This window comes from Anarrhichthys ocellatus, unplaced genomic scaffold (genome assembly GCF_004355925.1).
Source record: "Anarrhichthys ocellatus isolate YVR2014 unplaced genomic scaffold, GSC_Weel_1.0 scaffold6, whole genome shotgun sequence".
Classification (NCBI taxonomy): Eukaryota; Metazoa; Chordata; class Actinopteri; order Perciformes; family Anarhichadidae; genus Anarrhichthys; species Anarrhichthys ocellatus.
This window is the reverse complement of record NW_022280036.1, coordinates 6,340,333-6,363,310: the sequence shown is the minus strand read 5'-3', so window position 1 is coordinate 6,363,310 and position 22,978 is coordinate 6,340,333. Positions and strand designations below refer to the sequence as shown.

The window sequence follows — 22,978 nt, the reverse complement described above, 5'->3', positions numbered from 1 at the left end:
TTACCTATACAGGCTGGTTGATGGCCACTCCACATGCCATCGGCTTGACAGACTCTGGAGGCAGAGCCTACCAGCAAGTAGGGGGTATGGCAGTAGAACCTGACCTCTGACCTGTATAGAAAAATAAACATTCAATCACACACACATATAAGAATAACAAAAAAAAGTGACAAGAAAATATGAAATTATGGGTTCCCGGTTTTCACTTCATCATTTGAGGTGTGGTTTGATGTCCATAGGACAGGTCGGAGTGTGATATGTAAGACATTTTCTGCTCTTTATGTACTTCCCTCTACCACTAGAGCTTTGGCACACATCTTCTTTCTTGTTTTTATGCTCACAAACCAAAATTAGTTTTGTCCTTGTAATGTTTCAAACTGACATATAGACATTGGGGTCAAACAATGTCTAATCTTTTTATCAAGTGAACATTTGATAACCTGGGTGGAACAAACAACACTTCCCGAGGTCAAAACAAATTCATTGTGAAGCACATAGAGAAAGTCTTAAGTTATTATCAACAGTATCTCTATGCATTCATTATAGTTTGTCTGAGTGACAAAATGTCAGTTGGCACATGGTATAGTTATTAAAAATCCATGCAACCCACCGGGAGTTGGTGTAGTGACAAAAATTCAGCAACAGCAGCCCTATACAAAATGTGTACTGTAATTTGAATGAAGCACAGGTATTTTCAAAAGCTTATAAGCCCTTCTGCAAATTTTCTTTGTGTTGTTAATAGAAACCTATAATAAATGTACATGAAAAACAGTGCCTGTGTAAGTCAGTGATTGCTATATGTAACCACTGACCTGTAAGAAAAGATGTTCCCCTCTCTGAATCCACCACCTGGAGAGCCAGAATCCCCACACAGGACAGCTAAAATGAGACAACAGATACACTCAGGACTTCCACTTCGTTTGAACTGCTAACATTACTGAGAGGGAATAAGTGATGTGCATCAGTTAAAGCTACTAAGCAGAAGTTTATAAGTAGTGAAGGCCACTAAACTTACGCAAACACTGCGGTACGTCCCCTGTCCACGTCCCATTCCCCTCACAGGATAACACAGCCGGAGTGGACAACTGGTAACCATGAAAACAACTGTAGCTAACACTGGAGCCCCATGAATGGTCGGTTCCTTCCACTTTCCCATGGTATACTTGAGGAGGAGGTCCACACTGGATAACTGAAACACACACACACACACACACACACACGTGAAAGCTCACCTACTGAGGTAGGCATATATTAACACAGCTCAAGGCACCACATGGTGGTTGACTGGTTTACACTGCTGCCTCACGAGCACAAAGGTCCTATGTCGGAATCTGCACTAGTACACACACACACACACACACCATGTGTGTGTGTGAGTATATATTTGTATATCATTTGCATGTTCTCTCCACCAGGTGCTCGGTTTCCAAATACAGCTGCTAGCTGTGACTTTAGGTGCATTTCTGTTGGATGTAATCCCATCTGTCTTGCCTTAGCTTCTACAGTATGCAATATACTGTAGACTGGATGCACACTTACATTTCTCTTAAACTGCAGCTAGCAGTACAAAACAAATACCGGTACTTTTACAAATAGTTTGCCAATAATACCATTACCATGTGACCATTTATACTTCCTTTGATCATTTGTTAACATCTGCAATTCTATCTTCAGTCAAGAAAAAATAAATCAGCATCAAAAAATCTCTTGTCCCTGTTGGATATGTAGCCTTAAGATGTGCAAGATATGAACTAACCATTTCAACAACACCCCTGTGAAGAAAAGACTGAATTAGACAAAAAACAGTTGCCAAATCCAGATGCTTTCGTATTCATGTATTCTTGTCGCGGTTGGTGTCAACCCTGGCATGCACAAGCCAAATGCAGAAAAACACCACATAGTGCTGACCAAAGAGCCGCCCCCTGTGCTGTCCTTCTCTCATCCCTGATATATAGTCCCAATAGTATGTGACAAGATGGCTGCAGATGGGAGACATGGAATCAAGTGACAACAAAGAACAGCAAAAGCAGCAGACAGCCGTTATCACCATATGGACATTTGATGTCTTAAAGCACTGGATGACCTAGGTCACCACATTTAAGTTGCTTAACCAAAATAAACCATGGTCACCATATGGACAGAGTTTCTGAAAGGGCATTTGGGGTTTTGCACTGTCTGTGATGGCTTTCTGTTTCCACTCTGGTGATTGAACTGTGATATTGTTTTCCTCAAGTCTGCTAAATGAAATGCTGGCAATATTATCCACAGCACCTTTCCATCATCCTTCTTAATTTGAAACACAGTCCTACTTTGGGGATTTTAGAAAGAAATATATATTTATACTTGAAATTCACTACGTGGGCTTGTTACAGTATTTACGTATGTAATGATTCATACAAACATACAGCTACTTGGAAAACTTCATAACTGCTAATGTACATAAGCAATGTTGATATCAAATGGTCTAACAGACCAAATTGATGAATACGCATTAAAAAAGCATCTGTTATATACAGAGAACAAAGTCTGTGATCATATGAAAACATACCGTTTATGTGCCATCATCGCACAATTTTAAGAAACCCACTGTATGCACCTACAATTGCACTCACCTGTGGTGCGCGTTCATACATGCAAGCAAGTTGTATGAGCGCAGATGTCTGTACATATAACTTCATAACACCCTGATCAACATCTGTGTGTGTGCATGCCTGAGTGTGCGTGTGCCTAACTCCCTAAGATGATGATAACCATCTGCATGGTTTCAAACATCTAATAAAGTCAGTGTAATTCTCATCTAACCAGGACACAGATGGTTTCACACTCCATTCACTCTGCTACGATGTTATACAGAGAGTGCACATAAGCACACACACACAGGGAGAAGTAAGAAACATACAACATATACATGCTACAGTAGATACAGTAGATAAGCACACACTGAAATCAATTTATGGACAGAATGCAGTAATATAACAAGGATATAGACTAATTCTATATCCTTGCATGTCAGCAGTGTCCCAAAGAGGCCTTGCATCTCCCCAAAGTCATTCTCCCAGACTTGCAAAAAGTGTTTAATTTCCTCCTGTCATTCTTCTCCACTTGTTGTGAATAGATGAGGGTGGCTTCACATGAATCTGGAAGAGTAACTCCCGCCCCTGCCTGCTTGCACACCTTTGCATTTCACTCTATCACTGCGATCATTGACTACTTTCCCTCTCCCCATCTTTTCTTCTTTCCTCTCATGTCTCCATACTGGTTCTTTATTCCACTTTGGTTCCCTGCTTTCTTTCTGTCTTCCTGCTTCCCTCCGGCATTTATTTTCTTTCTCACTACACCTTTCTTCCTCGTCCTTCTGTCCCAGCTCGTGTCCTTTTTTACCCTCTTCCATTGCTCTGTTGGTCTCCTTCTCACACCATTACGGCCTCTTCCTCTCTCCCTTTATCTTTTGTGTATATCTCTCTTGGCGCAGTTCAGCCAGCCAACACATTTTATGGGCTTAATCCCTTTTCTCACTGTGTGTTTACAGGTTTGGGGCAGGTATTGATTTGTCTCTCTTTGTTCCTCCCATCAGTCGCTTCCTCTCTCTCACTTCACTGTAGCTTTCTCCTTGTAGCCCTACTGATGGCTCATCACATTCTCTCCTTCTCCCTTTCATTCACCCACTTCACATTCGCTTCTTCCACCCACCCCCCATTTTCTTACATTCTCAATCTCTGCATTACTCTCTTTGTGTGTTTTCAGTGTCTCCTCTCTTTGTTATCCAATGTTTTCTACTACACTTCTTCATCTCTCCTCTTTACTCATTTTTCCTTTCATTCATTCATTCTTTCTCTCGTTTCCATTTCCGTCCTCCTCCTTACTTCCCTTGCTCAATCCTTTCCTTCTACCTCACTTGATTCTTTCCGCCTAGTAAAGCTACACTTTTATGGCTTACAACTCCTATATTCAATACATTTCTGTGTGTGCATATATGTCTGTGTGGGAGGAAGCTGTTGTTCCAAAAGAGGATCAAATGAAGACTCGTGGATGCTTTGAGGTGGGAGAAAGCTGAGGGGATGGAAACATGGGAGCTAAACAAAAATATGTGAATATGAATGTGAACAGAAGAAGTAGAAACTTAAGAGGAGGAGAAAAGTGAAGAGCAAAGGAGGGCAAAAAAAGAAAGGACAGAAGGGGGAAAAAGTAACAGAAAGATGACTTGCAGCAGTTTCCCATTCTTCCTCTGTCCTTCTAATTTTCTCTTTTAAACTTCCTGAGCCAGTCTCATCCTATACCACCTACAGTATCTTTTACTTCTCTGGTTTCCCTCTCTCTGCACCACTCTCTGGTTCCCCCTCAGTAGCCTCTCTGCCGGCTTTCTCAGTTTTTTCATCTCAGTTCAAAGCCTCTGCAACTGCAGGAGCCAGCTTTTCTGTTTGTGGGAAGAAACGGCAGGGAGGATCTCAGGAAACATTCCTTGTTACTGTTGTTAAGTATCATAGTTTAAACTCTAAAATATGGGCTGTTGTAAAACTCAAATTATTTTTATTTGAATGCGTTCTTTTTATTTTCCCTTTGTGTTTGTGGCTTTAGGAAATAAACACTGATTTAACACTGTAGTTGTGAGGAGCAATATGAATCTTCCCTTGGCCTCTTTCTAATGTACAGTTGAAGTCACAATCTGTCAATTTTTAGCATCGCATTAGCTCGCATTGAAATATGATTGTTGTTATGTAAAGGTGAGAAATTGGATATTCATAGTATTAATTCAGCAGCAAACAACTATTTGTTATGCAGTGTTGGGCAGTAATGCGTTACTTAGAAACACATTACAATACTTATTACATTCGCCAGTAACTAGTAATTATTAATCAAAGTAATTATTTTAAAGTTATTTATCCAAGTAACGCTGGGTTCCAAGAAAGAAATTAGCTTTTTGTGCTCGGTGAGCTTGTGTTACGATGATGTCGGCATGCATTTATGCATTGCGTCGAGTTGAACTTGGTGAACTTTCAGGTGTATACCGCCTCGGGCACGTGTGTGACCACACCCTGTGGGAGAGGAAGAGACAGGCCTGGTTCTACGACGGTACAAAAATATGATTAATTAAATTAATGTTTTGCATCCTCAGTTGATATTTAAAAAATAAATGCAAAGTTAAAAGTGGTAGGTCCACTGATTGTGTGGGTGTCTTCATGCACACCTTTTATTTTGGTTCATGCATGTACAGCAGTGCAACATGCAAAACGGCTGGGTGAAGGTGAATATCCATCAGCAGGTGTGGTGAATATTATATACTCTCTCAGTCAGTCACATCACTGGTGTCATAGTTGGAAAAGAGGCTATGATGCTCCCTGTAAACCAGATGTCTCATCCTTAAAGAACAGCAGAATATCGAGATATAACCGACCAGTTTGACTGCCGTAAACGGCCGTAACAGCTCTGTACTCCAGCGCGGCACTTCTCAATGGCTGCAGATGTGTTCTGCTACCTTCAGATGCTGCATGGATTTCATTCACTCAAGGAGAAGCTTTTCATACAGTATAAAGCAGCTGTTGACAGCTGGTGCTGGAAGAATCAACCACATTCATTCATAGATCAATGCAGACTGATTTAAAGGACATTCGTGCTTCAAACACATGAAAGGTTATTTTCTGTGCCAATTTTGTTTGGTGATGAGATGTCAGAATGTGATTGAATGTTCATAATAAAGGCTTGCCACCCCCACACAAACAAAATTAATTAAATTATTATTGTTGGTTGTAGTCGTTTTAAAACTTGCTTATTTACTCTTAAACTAGAATTACCACCTCACCGTCGTTTGCCTCCACTAACCACTCATGTTGCAGTTTACTCTCCAAAATGTCATCACTAAATCCTTTTTAACCTATAATGAGCATATCATTGAGTTGAGCCAGAAATGTGTTTTGTAAGGTCACAGTGACCTTGAGTCCAAGTGGACGTTTGTGCCAAATTTGAAGAAATTTGCTCAATGCGTTCCTGAGATATCGTGTTCACGAGAACGGACAGACGTTCAGACGGACAACCCGAAAACATAAAAAATAGTGTTTGCTTTAATGTATTACTTGATGTTCTTTCTTTTTATATGTATTAATCATTTTATTTGTTTTGTTGTAATTGTTAACATAATATAAATCAAATTTTATTCATAAAAATAACTTAACTTAATAGAAGTTTATGCAAACTATGTTTATGTTAAAAGACAACAAATTCTGGCTTATGAAGTAAATCAGATCCAATTGCATGACGCAGTGTTTTCTGTGGATGCATCATCTGATGAACTCAAACACTGCTCTTCTTGTCCATTATTTCTTTGAAAGTAGGTATTTAGGGCGTTCGTTTTTCTTACCTTTACAGCTGGGCTTGGTTTGGTTCCAGGTTCCATCTTTAGTGCAGAGCAGAACGCTGCGTCCAGGTGGCTCCATCAGGTGACCAGGGTTACAGCGGTAGGTCACCGTGTTGTTGAAGGCAAACTCCCTCCCTAGAAAGATCCCATTGGCTACTTGGCCAGGATCTCCGCAAGTGATCACTAAAGAAGTCATGAATACATTATTTACAGTGTTGTTCTTGAAATCCTGCAGTAGTGTAGTAGTGCACAAGGGCAGTAACATTTTTGGAGAAATCAATTTTATCTTATCCAATCTTTTTACCACAAATATAATTCACTGTGCTTTCTAAGACTGCCTTCCCTAACTTTCCTGAAGGACATCCCTCATGCTTCTTTTCCTCCTGAACTCCAAACCTCTGTTTAACTACACAAGTTGAAATCCCAGACACAACAAATGTACCCATGCACAGGCCTGTACCTGCACAGCTGACCAGTCAATTGAGAATTTCTACTCTTGAATCCTTAACTAAAACAAGCACCACTATGCCATACTAACCCTGATACTATCTGTATTAGTACTTAAGTGCTATAGCTAATGAAGCAAGTTCAACCAATGCTATTTTTTCCACAATAATGACTAGACCTCCTGCTTTTACCACTAATAATTACAATAGTGATAGTACGAGGAGAGGCAATGCTATGAAACCTATCCTACCAGTGCAGTCTGGGGGTTGTCCTGTCCACGTCCCATTTGTTGTGCAGTGTCTGGTGGTCAGGCCTGATGTTTTAAAGCCGTCCCAGCATGCATAAGCCACCGAGCTTCCAAAGGTGATGCCATCACTGAAGACAATTCTGCCGTGTGCTGGGGTGCCAGGGTTACCACAGGATACAGCTGAGAATTGAAGAAATAGTAAAAAAAACGGTGATTAATCATCGTAAAAATATCAGTGTGAGCCATTTTGTCTTGCTGTCACTCAAGGCTGGTCAGCTGTACGCTGCAATAATGAGCGTATCACTGGAGTCAGCTAGAAATAATACAAAATATGTCCTTGAGGTAGTGAGGCTGATTAATAACTAGCTCTGAATGGTAGCTGTGCAGTATTCCAGTGGTGTGCTAGAGGCTGGTAATGCATCTAGAGCGCTCAATATAACTGCCAATTTGTTTACATCTTGGATGGAGTTCTCTGCTTGGGTTCTCTGCAGGTTCTCTGGCTTTCTCGGCCTCATCAACCCATCATTAATTGATGACTCTAAATTGCCCGCATGTTTTCTGTCTCTACATATATGTCAGCAATAGTCTGGTGAAAAGCAGTTTCAGAGAATGGATGGATGGTCCGTGCCCCTCGGCATCTGATACCAACGCAACACGGTTATAGTTAGCAACCGACGTAGTAGCGCGATAGTTTGCACAAGGGAGCTGTGTACCTTGGGGATCTAAAAGAAAATGTTTTCATGTGACTCATTTGTCACTCGAAAGTCATTAGTCAGACAAGTTAACGTTTTTTTTAAAATGACACTATGCATGTAACAAGTGAAATCTAATATCCAATCTATTACACATCCAAAACTGACGCCAGAGTCATACCTAGAGCATCATAATTTGAATCGTATTCTACAAGCATAGGCATACTAGAAGCAGGTGACATGAAGCTACAAACTGATGCGCTGTCGGACACGCTACAAATTAAAGATGAGCACGTCACAACTTTTTTCAGCACTCCAATGATGCGGTGAAGCGTCAACCAATAATATGTTTTTGTTTCACCCTGTTCGGTTCCTTCTAGAAGAAATGTTGTTGGCCAGTTCCTAGTGCTGTTTAACGACATAACTACGTCAACGAGCAGTTGAGCAACTCTTCAAAAGTAGCTGAAAATGTAGCTGACCACAGCTGGCCGTTTTGTTGCTTTTTGTCGCTTGTAGTTTGAACATAGCATTAGGGCCACTGGCCAAGCGTCGGTATTTGGCTAGTTTGGCGAGTTGGGCGTAAAAATGAGAAAAACAAGACATGAGGTCTGCAAATACGTCTTCAAAAAAGATTATCATGGCCTATATACAATGTGCTGTGTTCACAAGATGAGCGACAGACTAACAAAACAGCCAAGTATGACCATCCTGCTACGTTGATTTGAATGGGAACGTCTGTTCTACTCCTATTTTATCTGAACATTAGCATGTCAATGCCTAGCTATTTTTGTTTTTGAACCACTGCTGGTTCAAACCACTACTGGATGCTGGTCTGTTAGATTGTAAGAAAACCCAGTCCTGGAGGACACAAGAATGCAGATGGCAAGGTGCTACGTCTCTTGTCTAAACTAGCGATCCATCGGTCTTTAGTTTACTGGCACAGAAAATTCACGGAGGAGAAAGGAATGAGCAACCAACCACAACACATTTCACTAATAAGATCATGACAACTGACAGCCTTTTACAATCAAACATCTATTAATGGGATTCATTAATTAGAGCCCTTAAAAGCTCAGTCCATCAGTGTGTATGTGTGTGTGTGTGACAGAGTGTGTAGGTGGAGCATGCCACGCGTGTTTATGTCTACAGCAGTTTACTGTTTGTGCCTGTGAGTGTTAGTCTGTATATATGTGTGTGTATGTGTGTGTGTGTGTATGGATTTCTTTGTGTTTGTGTCTCAGTGATAGATGTCTCATCCTTTCAGAATCAGCTTTTAACCACTATTAGCTGAATGAAAAACAACTGTAGGCTCACATAAATAATTAGGGTTACACAAACACAACGCTGGCGCGGACACAAGAGACACACACCTCAAAGGTAAGACTAGAGGGCTGGATTTTGATGTTGATGATTCAGTACATGTAGGCAAACTAAGACTCAAAATAGGGGAAGTAAAATGCAGTAGCTTCTTGTCATACAGTCTCAACCACAATGTGTCACCAAGTCAGAAAACTGTTTAATACGAGTTCTGTGTTTGGCAGTTCTAACGGATTTATGGGGGAGGGTTGCTTCTTTTTGTTTTCTGGGAGTTTTTCCCCCCATAATGAGACACAGTCTGAAAATATGGATTCCTGGCATGAAGGAAAATCACATTATAAGAACAATTTCTACATAGTAACGTTCCTCAAAACTGGCATTACCTTTTAAATTTAAACTAGCAGATGAAAATGACTTCACAAAATACAGCCACCAATATGTATTCATGTGAATACAGTAGATCTACTGATGATTTTTCTTATTTAAGTCGGTGTGGCCTTAATGCAGTTTACTGGTGGTGTTTTGGGTCACAACCACACAATAATATAGAAGAGTACACTGAAACGTGATTCACTCTTCCTCCCCCTATCCACTTAAATTAGTCATAGAACAGCCCATCTATCCAACCAAATCTAAAATCTGTGTCACAGTACAATGAAGTTAATGTCAGCAGTGCTTTATTTAGCCTACCCAACATAGTTGGGAATAGGGAAGGTAATACAGGCAGCAGCTTAGGATTCCAGTGTCTCAACAGCACTATGGGGATCCAGTTTAATTTCCCCTAAACCCCCATGGGTATAAAGAGTGTCTTTGAAAACTGCTGTTGTACAGGACGCATTTTATTATCACAGCGCTGTGGAAGATCCAGCTCAGTCAGTTAGGAGTGACACACTTCAATCCTTTATATCTGGGCCACACAGATATAAACATGCACACACACACACACATACATTTGAATCTTCATATTTTGCCACTGCTAGTTCCATAAAACTCTTACATTATGGGAACTTGAACGAGATCGCCACTTGTGGCAAAACGGTACAGTTTTTGTGTTGTGTAAGGCAGTTGTGTGAATAAAAAACTGTAGCAATTAAATAAAAAAATCAGCTAAAGAACACATGTACATACAGTAGGATACATTTAACTTTGCTTAAATACCTACTTGTACGCAATTTCTTTATGAAGGACATTCTTTTCAATGCATGCATTTACAAGCAAGGAGCAAGCTTTGCTTACAAAATATATATATATATATATATTGTACATGCAGAGTGTGAATGTAAGCAATGTGCTTTAAGCTATGTTTGGTAATGGATTAGTTGCTTACTGGCACCAGCATGCCAAGTAGCCTGATGCTACTGTATTCTCCAAAGCAAAGATTAAGCTGTTTAACTTTGGAGGCTGTGCTGATATATTTTAACATAAAATGTTGAATAATTAGGTCCATATGCCACAAGTGCACTGTGGGTTTGTATGAAATCTTTGCAGCAATGTTTATTTTAATAGCAATGTTTTATAGAATCTGTGTTGGGACCCAAAGGTAACCTCAAAATGAGAAAGTTACAACTTGGTATCAAAATGTTTAGCATAATGTGATGTTGTCAAATCTATATCTTTGTATAAAATAGGTTTTTACTGTTAAACAGGGTCAATAAAGAGTGCACATAAAAAGAATAATGTGCAAAACAGCTTATAAATATCCATTTTGACTCCAGGCGGAATTAATGATATTCAATACTATAGAACCAAGTGCTATGATGGCATTTAACGGAATGTAATCTCTGAAAAATAAAGGTGATTTGTCTGCTGTTTGAAGTGTGAGCTGCATTATAGGTGTCTCGTGACCTTCATTCCTTCTTTCAGTATAGTCAATGTTTCATGTAGCCACATAAGTCACGCCAAGTCATTGCCACGCTTCCCCACCTTGACAGACAGGCTGTGTGCCGCTCCAGGTGCCGTTGTGAAGGCAGGTCCTCTCGGCTGAGCCAATCAGACTGAATCCCGCCTCGCAGCTGAAACGCAGCAGGCTCTTGGTTTTAAATTCTTCTCCTCCCAGACGGGCACCGTGGGGAGGCATCCCTGGGTCTCCACAGATTCCTGGACTTACCCCTATAGCGAGAAAAGAGACATTAAGTTAATGTACCAAACACACACTAACAGCTAGATACGTAGACAGCACTGAAGCAACCCAGAAACATCCACAAATCCTGAACAGATGAGACCCACACAAACATGTAACCACATGCACAGACAATCAAAGACACTCGATACGGGAAACCACAGCTGCATTTAAGTGATGTCCATTAGTTTCTTAATAGGTTTTAGTGATTTTATGTAAGTAAATAGTAACACACTGAGCTAAGAGGTAGTCTAAAAAATATAGGCAAGCATCCCTGCTATAGGTCAACAACAATTACTAAAAAGCATTTGTGATGTTTGTCATCTCATAACATCTGTTGCAGAAGATGCACAAATATTTCACCGACTCAGTCCTTCATATTCAGTGACACACATACTTTACAGTACACACACATACTCATTTATGCAAAGTTGGTAGAACTGAACTTTGCATTTGTTCTAGCAGTAAAAGCACTGAGCGTGTCACAATTTTAGCAGCTTAAATTCCATCGGTAGGGATTTGCGAGTCTAAGAGGGTACAGCTCCAAATGCAGCGCCTTGCATCTCAATGAGGTCTTCAGCTGCAGGATGGATTCTGTCCTGCTGAGCGTTCTGTTTTGAGGCCAGCAGAGTAAGCTTATTGCATTTCAGCTATTGAGACAGTTGATGCTGAGTTTGGAAATGATCATTTGTAGTGTTGTAGTGTTGTGCTCTGCATAAACCTACTGTAGAGCAGCACTTACAACCTGAGAAGTAAACCAGGACCCTTCCACCTCGTTTCCCCTGCCTGTTCCTTACACATCCTGCTTGGTATTGTTGAAAATGGATAAATTAAAGTCCCAGTTTGTATTTTAGGCATTGAGCTTTTTTTGTAGTTTTGTAGCCTGTTCTATCTATGGCCTACTGTATATGTATAGCATCAACTATTGGTAAGCTTTCTTTGGCAATAGTTTTTATGGCTGGAGGAGATTCTTCCTCTTGTGAGCTCATGATACACATTTCCCTGTTGGCAGTCTCAATATAGATGCTGTTGAATTTCAATGGGTGTGAATGCTGGATTATTGCTCAGGATTTAAAACACAGCAAGCTCCTGTTTTGAACAGCCAGTATGAAAATGCATGACAAGGTAACAGACGCTCTGGTATTCTACCAGCTGAAAACCACTCTGCATGCTTCTTTAATCGACCAGTGTGCTTTTACCAGTGCAGTATGGTGGCGTTCCACTCCATGTGCCGTCCTCCTGACAGTGGCAACTAGTATTACCCACCAGCAGCCCTCCAGGCAGACAGGAGTACTGCAGCACTGAACTGTATGTCCAACTGTGGGTTCCAGTCACTACTGCATTAGGGGCCACACCCGGGTCACCACAGGAAATGGCTACAGAGAAAGTGAGAGATTAAAAGAGATGGTGTTAGTGTGTGTGTGGGACTGTGTCTAACTATAGATTCCAGATACTACTGCATTATGTTGTGCAGCTGGGTCACTGCAGGAGACAGCTAAAGAAAGATGGTGACAGCAAGAGAGGGGATTGAATTAATGTCTCTTTTGTTGTTGTGTGTGTGTGTTTTCGTTAAAGTGCACACACAGGGAAAAGAAAGAGGGTTCTGTAAACTACATCAAAGACTAAATTCAATTTGTAATTTACTGTCCAAAATACACAGATAGCAGATAAAACATTCATTAAGTTTGTGGAGGGAGGAAAAACAATAAACTTATTTTTATCCATATATTTCTTCTTAACTTTTTATATATTTTTTTACATTTATTGATTTGTTACCAACTTTCCTTTGCTTACCCGTTTTATTATCCCTTTTCTTTTGCCATTTTTACCTTTATTTTATGTAGGCACATAGATGTGGGGGGAAGAGAGACAGGGGTATATGAGATGAAAACAAAGCACCCCCCCCCCCTGGAATGAAACTGGGGAAGTTGCAGTTATGTAGTATACACCTTAACCATTGGGTGCACACTTTTTATCTGTTTTGTTATTTTACTATATAACGTGTATGCACACACATGATTAAACAGAACCCATACTGCTTGCTTATGGCACTATGTAGTCATGCCAGTAATGCGAGAGAACCGATAACTCACCTCAAATTAAATTCACTTTAGAAAACAACTCTGTGTAGAAAACTAGTAAAAATCATTTCAGTGTCGAAGCAGTGGATATCAGTGAAAACATCTTCGCGTTTTTTCTTCAATTAAGGAAAAATTGACGTTTTACAGAGCACATGTTTCTGGAGGACAGATATGAAACTGTTCTTGATTTTCTATTTCTGCCAAATGACTGGTCCTCCGATATCTCCCCTTACCCCCAATTGTATTACTCCATCCTCTCCTTGCACCTCAGCCATCACCCCTCTCCCCCCAATTTTCCGATAAGACCCTGTTTCTTCACCAGTGTCTTCTCCTCTCTCCCTATCTGTCTAGTTCCTCATTTGTTCTGCTACTGTGTCCTCGTTCTGCGGTCTCATTCGCCTCTCTGGGTTTCTCTCGCCATCTCTGAATCAGCCTTCTCCACTTTATCGCTCTCTAGTTTAATCTCTATGTTTTTATCGGCCATTGTGGGTCTCTGACAAGAATACATATTGCCCTAAGAGACACATGCTCACCTTTTTTTTCTGAGCACACACACGCTCAAACCTCTAATCCTCTTTCTTTCGTACTCTTGCCCTCTTTTTGTGATTACTTCCCTCCCATTTTCTTCCTAGAACCCTCTCTTTTCTCTCAGTTTCTCATTCGCTCCTCATCTTCCTTCTCGTGGCTCTTCAAGCCATTTCACTCCTCAAATGGCTTTTCTTGGCAAACATATCGAAAAAATAAATAGAAAACCACCTGTCTATGACTACCTGTGTTCAGCATGACAAACGTTTGTTGACATTGTTTTTTGCAGAATTCCAAAAAGTTGTAACTTGTTCGCAATAGGGCAAACCTTTTCATTATGGGCCTATAATGTCAATCTTTTACTCGTTCTGTCTCAGCTTCTATCTCATTTGTCTCCTGAGCTTGTTTTAACATTGGGTTTTTGCAATTCAAATAATTCTTGAAGTGCCTGTATTTGTCCATCCATACCTAGGCAGCGAGGGACTGGTCGGTCCCACCGTCCATCATGCTGGCATGTAAGGAGCGCAGAGCCCAGTAGGTAGAAGCCTCGTTTACAGTGGATTGCCACAGTTACACCGTAGCTGAAGACTTCTGGGTAACGTAGGCCAGACTGGCGCACACCATTCTCCACATGGCCAGGGTCAGAACAGTTTACCACTGCAAAGGAGAGCAGAAGACACTGTTAGAACCTATTTAAATACTGTAGGTCTTATTGAAGGGAATGTTTCTTCACTTTGTTTTGGTCCAAGTGGTTCACATGGATGTAGATGGATATACAGTAGATTGTACTAAGACAACAAGTACTCAAAGAGAGAAGAGAAGAGAGGAGAGAATACAAGACAAGACAAGAGAAGAAAAGACATGAGAAAAGAGATGAGAAGAGAAGACAAGACGAGAGAAGACAAGACAAGAGAAAAGAAGAGGAGAAAAGAGATGAGAAGGGAAAACATAACAAGAGAAGACAAGAGGAGAGAGCAGAAAAGAACAGAAGACACTTGCCAATCTTCCTCAATTTGGAATAACTATTTTTTTGATGACAATAACATCTTGAGTAACATTGGCTGTCTCGAAAATCACTCAATCACAGTTTGCTTTCAAGTGAGCAGTAAATTGATATTTTAGACATGCATTATTCGTCATCATTTTGCCTCACCCATGTATTTTGGAATTGTTAGTGTAATGTAGTGGATATGTAATGGGGGCTACTTCTCTGCTCCATTGTGGGAATATTTGAGGATACTATACAGTGCATAAATTTCACACTCGGGGCACTAAAATAAAACTGTGTACAGTAAATATAGTGCACTATAAAGTACCTAGGGAATGATTTTAGACGGAGATAAATCAACCAACTTGGCTACTTTTAGGGTACAAAATCCTGGATCCTAGTGTTACAAAATCATATCTTTGTTGCTGTGGTCATCTCTAAACTGCTCTTTTGTCATACCGCGTCAACTGTTTTCTGGAGTTCTTTGTTCTCTTTTCCCTCCTCTGGTCACTTCTACTCTGCCTGCTGTCTGGGTGGATGCCATTCCAATAAGAGTGGAGTTTTATTTTCCACATGTGACAGGGGAGACTGACATTCACTCAAATGTAAGTCCATGGGGGACATGGATGTGTGTGTGTGTGTCTGGCACCCGATGGGAACAAAGAAAGTTTCAGTCTCATAATTGACAGCTGCTGCTGGGAGAGAGCGGGAGAGAGGGATAAAACAGAAAAAGTGAGGGAGATGGAGAAAGCCAGAAAGCAAGGATAAATCCCCTCAATGGAAAACCCATGTGAGCAACTCAGTTGAATCGATCTGCTCTCAAGGCTGTGCACAATGCCTGTGTCTGCGTGTCTTAGTATAGCATAACTGTTACACTACCAGAGGTCTGGGGAGGCTTGTAGTGTAACGACCACGCATGGTTAGCAGAGTAGAAGAACTGGTCTCTGGACATGTACCCAGCTGTGTGTGTGCGCACGTATGAATTTGTTTGTCTATTTAGAGACACACCACACTGATTGTGGATGAATGCAGCTCGATGTTAAGAGTGTGATTACGCTACAATTACTCAGTTCTCAATTTTACATTCTGCTGGCAGCAGATTTGGCCAAAATGTTCCAGTTGACATATTGTAGCTGGAAGCAAATCGGGCCAAAAAATACAGAATACATGCTGACCATCTAAAATGCATGGTTTTATCGTTTTATGCTGACATTTTACTGTTGCCTGTGGCAATGTAAGTACGGTAAAACAATGTTATCTCAATCAAATCATTTGAGAGTGAAAACAAATGGGAAGGCACCAGAAACAAAGCATGTGTGCACGACTACCATTTTTAGTTCTAAACATATACTAGGAGAGAAACGGGGAAAAAACCAACGCCATCTGTCTTGTATGCACAAAATCTGAAGAGCTGATTTAACTACATGATGTCCATGGGTATAAATCTGTAACCATATTTGTGACCTTTGCAGACAGGTAGTGGGCTGCTCCACTGTCCGTTGAGTCGGCACTGAGCACGAGCATTTCCACTGAGGATGTAACCTTTGTTACAGGTGAAGTTGACAACATCGTTTAGGTTGAACTCGCTGCCATTGGTCCGTCCATTGCCTGGGTTGCCGGGGTGCCCACAGGTGATAGCTGAGGGAGTAGAGAGAAGTATGATGAGAAATTTGAGGAGTGGAAAAAGCATTGCAGCATTGTGTTATTTTTGACTTGATATTTTGAGGTATTTTCAACTTTTCTTTGGAACATATGCTGCAGAGATGAAGTGAAAGAACAATTTCAACCCCATTTACTTTATATTACATGAACTGAAAGAGCAATGAATCTTCATACTGTACAGTATACAATGTTTCTTGTTTCATAAAGAACTTACGGACGCAAACGGGTGTTGTTCCAGACCAGCGATGGTCTTGCTGACAGATCCTGACTGATGTGCCAATTAGGCGATATCCTAACATGCACTGGTACACCACTGTGTCACGGTAACTAGAGCCATCTCCACTAATGTGCCCATTGACTATAGGATCTGGAGAGTCACAGTGACCAGCTGTGGAGAAAAAATGATAGAGATTAATGCAGTACAATGATAAACAACTTAAAGCCACTTTCCCTATCTTTGGCTTCAGAGTCATCAGTGCTGGTCCAATGTTCCCACACTCTCACTCATTGTCCCAACAGTTAGATACTACCAAACAATGTAATAGAGCTGTCTCAGTAGTTCATCAGTGCAAATCAATGTTCAAAGAAAACACAGCTCTGTCACAGCACTAAAGGTCTGTTAAAAATCAGATCATTAACACAATTTCCTTGAGTTCTCTAAGTGGCCTTGAAGTGTCACATACTTTCATGATTCCTTAAAACTTGAGCACATTGCAGGACACATCTTTAGACCTGAGGTAAAGAGAATCATTTAATTATATTCAATACCGTTTCAACTACTATTAGACCAATCACCTGTGTTTCACGGTCAACCCTCGCCCCATGTTTCTGTGCCTCATGAAGTCAATGACTGAGGTCTAGTACCTTTTGATCTATTGAGCATTTAACATAGTTTTTTTTCTGAAATGCTTCACACATAAAACACTTTCTCGAGTTATGATTAATGCTGTGAAAACAAGCATCTAGAACATTGATTATTGTTTTCAAAACTCATTGCAGAGTACTTTTGATGTAATGCAGATATTTTAATCCGTTTTCTCAACACAATCTACTCAAAATCATTATCCCAGATGCCTGATTTTATAAAACCACTCAGATTTAAACGTGGTCTTATCTTGAATACCAAAACTGTTTATAGCAATAAAGTGTATGAGGGTCCTTCCGAAGCAAATTGTAATTAATTGTGTCGTCAATATTTGCGCCTCCTGAATACACAGATGAATATGTAAAAGTGCTGCACGTCACACACTCCCTTTTTCAAATTGTGAGGAACAGATGTTTTGCTTGCTTTTAAGATACTTCAATAAATTAATTAAAAACAGAATACCATAAGAGGATTGTAGAACTCATAACAGCCTCGTGAAAATATTTGACCATGATGATCTGTTCATTACAAAACATTTGTGATTTTTTTATGTCAGCATGACACTAAACCTACAGACCTTAATTACAATCACACTATCGAGGTTGGTCACTTACGGTTGAATGGAAATCAGAAAATGATATCACTTTTTATACACAACATTCTGATGTGCAATTTTTCAAACCCAACCCAGTGCATGTGTTGACAAAAGCAGCACAGCTAACTGTCATTTCACCACATAAAGTCCACGTCTGTAGCAGTGATTTAATTGTGATTTCGTCAAATCTAAACTCTTCTTTCATGAACTTGTAGGTATATTTTAGAATCTCAGATGAATAATGTGTAGGTAGACTTGATTAATACATGCATTAATTTAAAATGCATCCTGCGTAAGTCTTCTTATTCAGGCATGTAACTTCAAGGCTTAATCATTGGAGTAGAGTGGGTACAGTAAGCAAAATCAGGATTAATCATCTCTGGTCAGTGCTTACTGAAGGTCTAAATCAAGCCCTTAATGTATTCAGAAATAAGATTCACACCATTCAGCCTGCTGAATTTATTTTCATAATTGATTAGATTGTTAATTTTTAGGCCAAAATGGCATTGGGAAAGACAACAACACATTGTACCCCCTATCACATTTAAGAACCTTACCTAGACACCTGGTCTCTGCACCACTCCACAGCCCGTTGGCACCGCACTCTCTGACATGTGACCCCACCAGCGTGTAGCCATGGTTGCACATAAAGATTGCAGTTGCTCCAAATGTGGTCAACGTGCCCAGTTTGGTCCCAAAGGGTGGAGAAGGAAGCTCACCACAGGAGATGACTAAATAAAAAAACAAATATGATAAGATCATGGTTGTGATAGAAATACACTGGGAATTAGAAACAGCATTGTACGGTTACTGGTATTGTTATATTTTCTGTGTTTTCACAAATCTGAATATGAAGTGGTTGATGTTGCCAAATCGTCATGGTGTTACTGTAGGTAAGATAACATTGTAAGTCGTCCTGTTTCAAACACTGTAAATGTAGTTTTCCAATGCAATACCTGGCTGAACTAGATGTAGGTCACAGGATTTAAGATCTTATTTTTCCTTAATATCCTCAGAGACATGTTTTCAAACCAGTGGCCAAGTTGAAGAATAGACACAACTGTTACATTGCCAAATCCCTCTGAGCTGCTGGAGTGTTAGGTAGGTCAACTCAAATACCGGATCAAGACAAAATGAAGAAATACATTGAAAATGTAGCAAAATAAAGTTTGAAAACCACTGCTCTCATGCAAGATACATTTCATTTTTAATCTTTCTTTTTTTTTTTATTCACAATGCTCACTTAAAACTTCCCCTTATAAAAGAAGCAGCAAAGGCACATTGCATTATAACACTATTTGAAAAAACAATCTTCCACTATTGCTCAGATTTACCCCACATTTAGGAAGCAGAGGCTGCATTCTGTTCAAAATAGCTATCACAGTCCCAATGTGCAACGGTAAAGATACCCCTGGTACCTCAATAAGAATAAAGTGGTAAGGGGAATGGATGAACCCAAAGACAGAAAGTCACTCACTCTCAAGCTTCCCTTTAAGTAGGTTTGCATATGGACGGTAGAGACATGTCCCTATCAATATTTTGGGAGGACAGAATTGTCCCGACCAATATTTTAGCAAACTTGTTTGCATTATCTTTGGAGTGAACAGATACACAGCAAGATAGAGAGAAAAAAGAGCAGAGGAGCAGAATTGCTTGTTGACAGGTGCAGAGAAATGCACCTCTGGTGTGAGCAGCATGGCCGTAGCCAGGTGTAAGGTCACTGAGGTGCGAACTGCGGTAACTATTTCCTAAAAAGCCCACTGTCTCTCTGCATCTGAATGACGTGAAACCGCTTGAAACTGACAGCTATCGAAGAGACAGGGGTGAGTGACTGGAGAGGGCAGAAGGCCTGACAGCACTGTCCTGTTCACTTACATACAGAAACTATATAAAAACTACAATCGTACTTGGTGATATATATGCACAGTATTAGAAGATATAATTGAAATATATTGAGGCTCTGTTGTGCCGTTCTTTCATGCTTTTTGATGTTATCTTGGATTTATACAGCCGATGATGATCATTTTTAACAGCTGCGGTGCGCTTCACTGCTGACCACTGCAGAAGATTCAGTAAATGTCCACTGTCTTCATATGCAGTATTTTTCCTCTTTCCTTCATATGACTTGCAAATGATGGCCACCCACTCCCTTCCCACACTTACACACTCTATAAGTAATTGTTTTTATACTGCAGGGTCGTTCTACTTCTACAGACAATTTCCACCACATCCTCGTCGCCAGGTCTGTGGTGGAAATTGTTGGTAGAAGTTCAGAAATAAAAGTATTCACACAAACATCGCTGAGGTTTGTCCTTTATTGAAGCAAAGACTATTTAGCAGAGTTAAGGATTCCAGCTGAAAGGCTGATGCACCCTAATGCACGGATGAGAGCAAAGCGACCCTGCATTAGTGTTATGCTGGCGTGCTTCCAATCAAAACAAGAAAAACACATGCTATCTGGGTACTCAGAGGAATAACTTTCTCTGACTTTTCCGAAACTGTTTTGCTTGTAACAGGCTGGGTACGCTGTTTTGATAACTCATTCGTGGCAGGTTGTGGCAGCAAATGAAATGCAGTTTTATTCTTTTGATATTTGTCTTTTTGTCTGCATGGGTTCCCTGTTCATGTAGATGTGTCTTTGTGTGTGGAGTGTGTCTGTGTGATTGTATGGGGTTTCTTTTTTATCCCTAGGTTTATATGGTGTCTTTTGCCCATCCCTAAACGTTGTTGATTTCAGTGACAATCACATCAGAAGTTAAAATGATTACAAAGGACTGTTTCTATCTACTATTTCATATAAAGGTATTTGAATATATGTGTACCCATTATAAAGGGAATCTCTTGTAATAAAATAAATGCTCGGAGTCGGCGTAGACTCATAAATAGTTATATGTCATCTAGAGTGCCGGGGGAGGTTAACAAGCGCACAAAACATAGTATCATAGTGGAGTTTTATTATTTCGTTTAGAGGGCAAGAGGTCAGATTATAAGACAGCAGCAGTTGAGATTTATTTTGCACTGGAGAGCCACAACGGTGTTTGTATTGTACTTACTTTTGCATGTAGCTAGGTCATCTGAGCCCTCCCAGGTCCCGTTGGCAAGGCAGCGAAGACTCCGATGCCCCACACCCAGATAGTAACCTGTTGAGCATTCCAGCATCACCATAGAACCAAACTCTTCCAAACTACCAGAGAGCAGGCGGGAGGTCATGTGGTCTGACAAGGTGCCATCTGTGCTGGGGCAGTGGATCGCTGGAAGACAATATTTAATCAAATTGCATTTAAATTAAACATTCAAGTAAGGTTTTCAAGCTTTATTTATGTCATTAATCATAAGCTATTTGCTGCCATATGATTTACATACATGCCAGCACTAAATAACACATGAACCTCTATAATATATAATTTTTAAATTATAAATCACTAAAATCTATAATCTTATAATGTGTATAGGTGATGTCACCAGAATGTTTTGGTCATATACCTTTTCTGAATGAAATATGAAATTTTATTACTGACCATGGCCACAGTTATTTGAATATGAAGTGATCTAAGATCCACTGATCTAAGATCCACTTACTAATTTTTTTAGTTAGTAAAGCCTCAAACCCTGAACCCTCAAGGACTTACTGACGTCACCTGGTAAATGGTTGAGTGTGAGAGACTGTGAGGGCTTGAAATGGTATAAATACGAATCGGATAGCACTTTGCTGCAACGACAAAAAAAATATGATGTGCAATTGTGGGTATTTATTTATATTTTTTACTCCCTGATTTCAACGTCTTCCAGGCTCTTACCTCAGAAGATGAGAGGTAATTCCAAATAATATACTTACTTGTTTTTGTCAAAACAGCTTCAATGACAAAATCAAATATTTGATGAATAAATAAATAAATATCTTCTGATTTCATGTTTTTTTGTGTTCCATCTTTAATCCTTAATGTTTCTGAGTACATTTAATATGACAGGTTGAACACAGGTGAGCCGTCCTCTGTGTTTACCTTTTTTTTACGTCTCCATGCGTCCACTAGTAACCCCGTGTTTAACATCACATTGCAATGTGATGTTAAACACGGGGTTTTACTATGTAAAACATTTCTGCCACTACCGTCTATTGCTCGTGCAGGCGCAAGTGTTTTAAATTCTGCGTTAACTGCAGAGGCATGCCAGAAAAACAAAGTTTTCATCAATAATTCCAAGTAACACACTGTGACAAATTGTGATACAAATGGTCATTTTTAAGGGTGAAGTTTTCCTCTCAGATGTTTTTACTTTTTGTCAACTCATTTCATAAACTTACGTAGGCATCTGGGTGCTATGGCGGCATTACTCCAGCTGCCTTCCTCCAAACACACTGCTGTCATTTGAACATCAGGGTCAAGTTGGAAACCAAGGTTACAGTGATAGGTGATTTGGCTACCCACGGTGTACTGGTTAGCCTGGAAGCTGCCGTTGCCCGGCGACTGAGGGATTCCACATGAGACGGCTGCCGCAACACAAAGACAGAAAAGTTTAAGGGCAATAAAAAGTTTTAACACCTGTCAACTTTTTTTGAAGAATGTGTTTCATATGTTACCTTGACAAAAAGGTGGGGGCGTGTCCCACTGGAACAGCCCATTGGGGCGGAGCCTGCAGGTGGCATTGCTTGAGCCTATCATCCGGTAACCACGATTACAATAGAACTGAAGCCTGCTACCTGGCCGGAGTTTGGTTCGGTTGACCACGCCGCCATTCACAGGAGGATCATTAATGCTACAGTAGGCAGCTGGAGAGACAGAGGGACAAAGAGGGACAGATGAGGAACAATTTAATAAAAAAGTATTTCTCTGTGTTTTTATCACTTCACAGGAAACTCTACCACTTACCATTCTAATTCATTTTCTATGCAGAAAATAATTAGCACGAGAGACAACTGAAAGTCAGGTCCTTAGGGTTTTTTTAGTTTAAAAAAAAGGTGCATCTGGAAACAATATGGCATTACCCGGCTTTTTGGATCATAGACATATGAAATATCATCTATGTCCCTCCTGGCATTACCGCTGGCAGCAGCATCATTGTGAGTTAATCAACATATACAGATTTAAAGCCTTT

General features: G+C 40.2%; 1 protein-coding gene across 2 annotated transcripts in view; it reads right to left on the bottom strand.

Moving 5' to 3' along the window:
- The window catches only part of LOC116383219 (CUB and sushi domain-containing protein 1), a 280,770-nt gene that overhangs the window by 17,586 nt on the left and 240,206 nt on the right, over positions 1-22,978 (bottom strand). For both annotated transcript variants that reach the window (XM_031846879.1, XM_031846880.1), the window contains exons 51-64: positions 22,464-22,652; positions 22,188-22,373; positions 20,941-21,138; positions 18,445-18,618; positions 16,642-16,815; positions 16,230-16,403; positions 14,246-14,434; positions 12,371-12,547; positions 10,976-11,161; positions 7,047-7,223; positions 6,353-6,532; positions 1,016-1,189; positions 813-879; positions 5-111 (exon numbers count right to left, since the gene is read on the bottom strand). In XM_031846879.1, the coding sequence (XP_031702739.1) occupies positions 5-111; positions 813-879; positions 1,016-1,189; positions 6,353-6,532; positions 7,047-7,223; positions 10,976-11,161; positions 12,371-12,547; positions 14,246-14,434; positions 16,230-16,403; positions 16,642-16,815; positions 18,445-18,618; positions 20,941-21,138; positions 22,188-22,373; positions 22,464-22,652 (2,352 nt within the window). The remainder of the gene's footprint in view (positions 1-4; positions 112-812; positions 880-1,015; positions 1,190-6,352; positions 6,533-7,046; positions 7,224-10,975; positions 11,162-12,370; positions 12,548-14,245; positions 14,435-16,229; positions 16,404-16,641; positions 16,816-18,444; positions 18,619-20,940; positions 21,139-22,187; positions 22,374-22,463; positions 22,653-22,978) is intronic.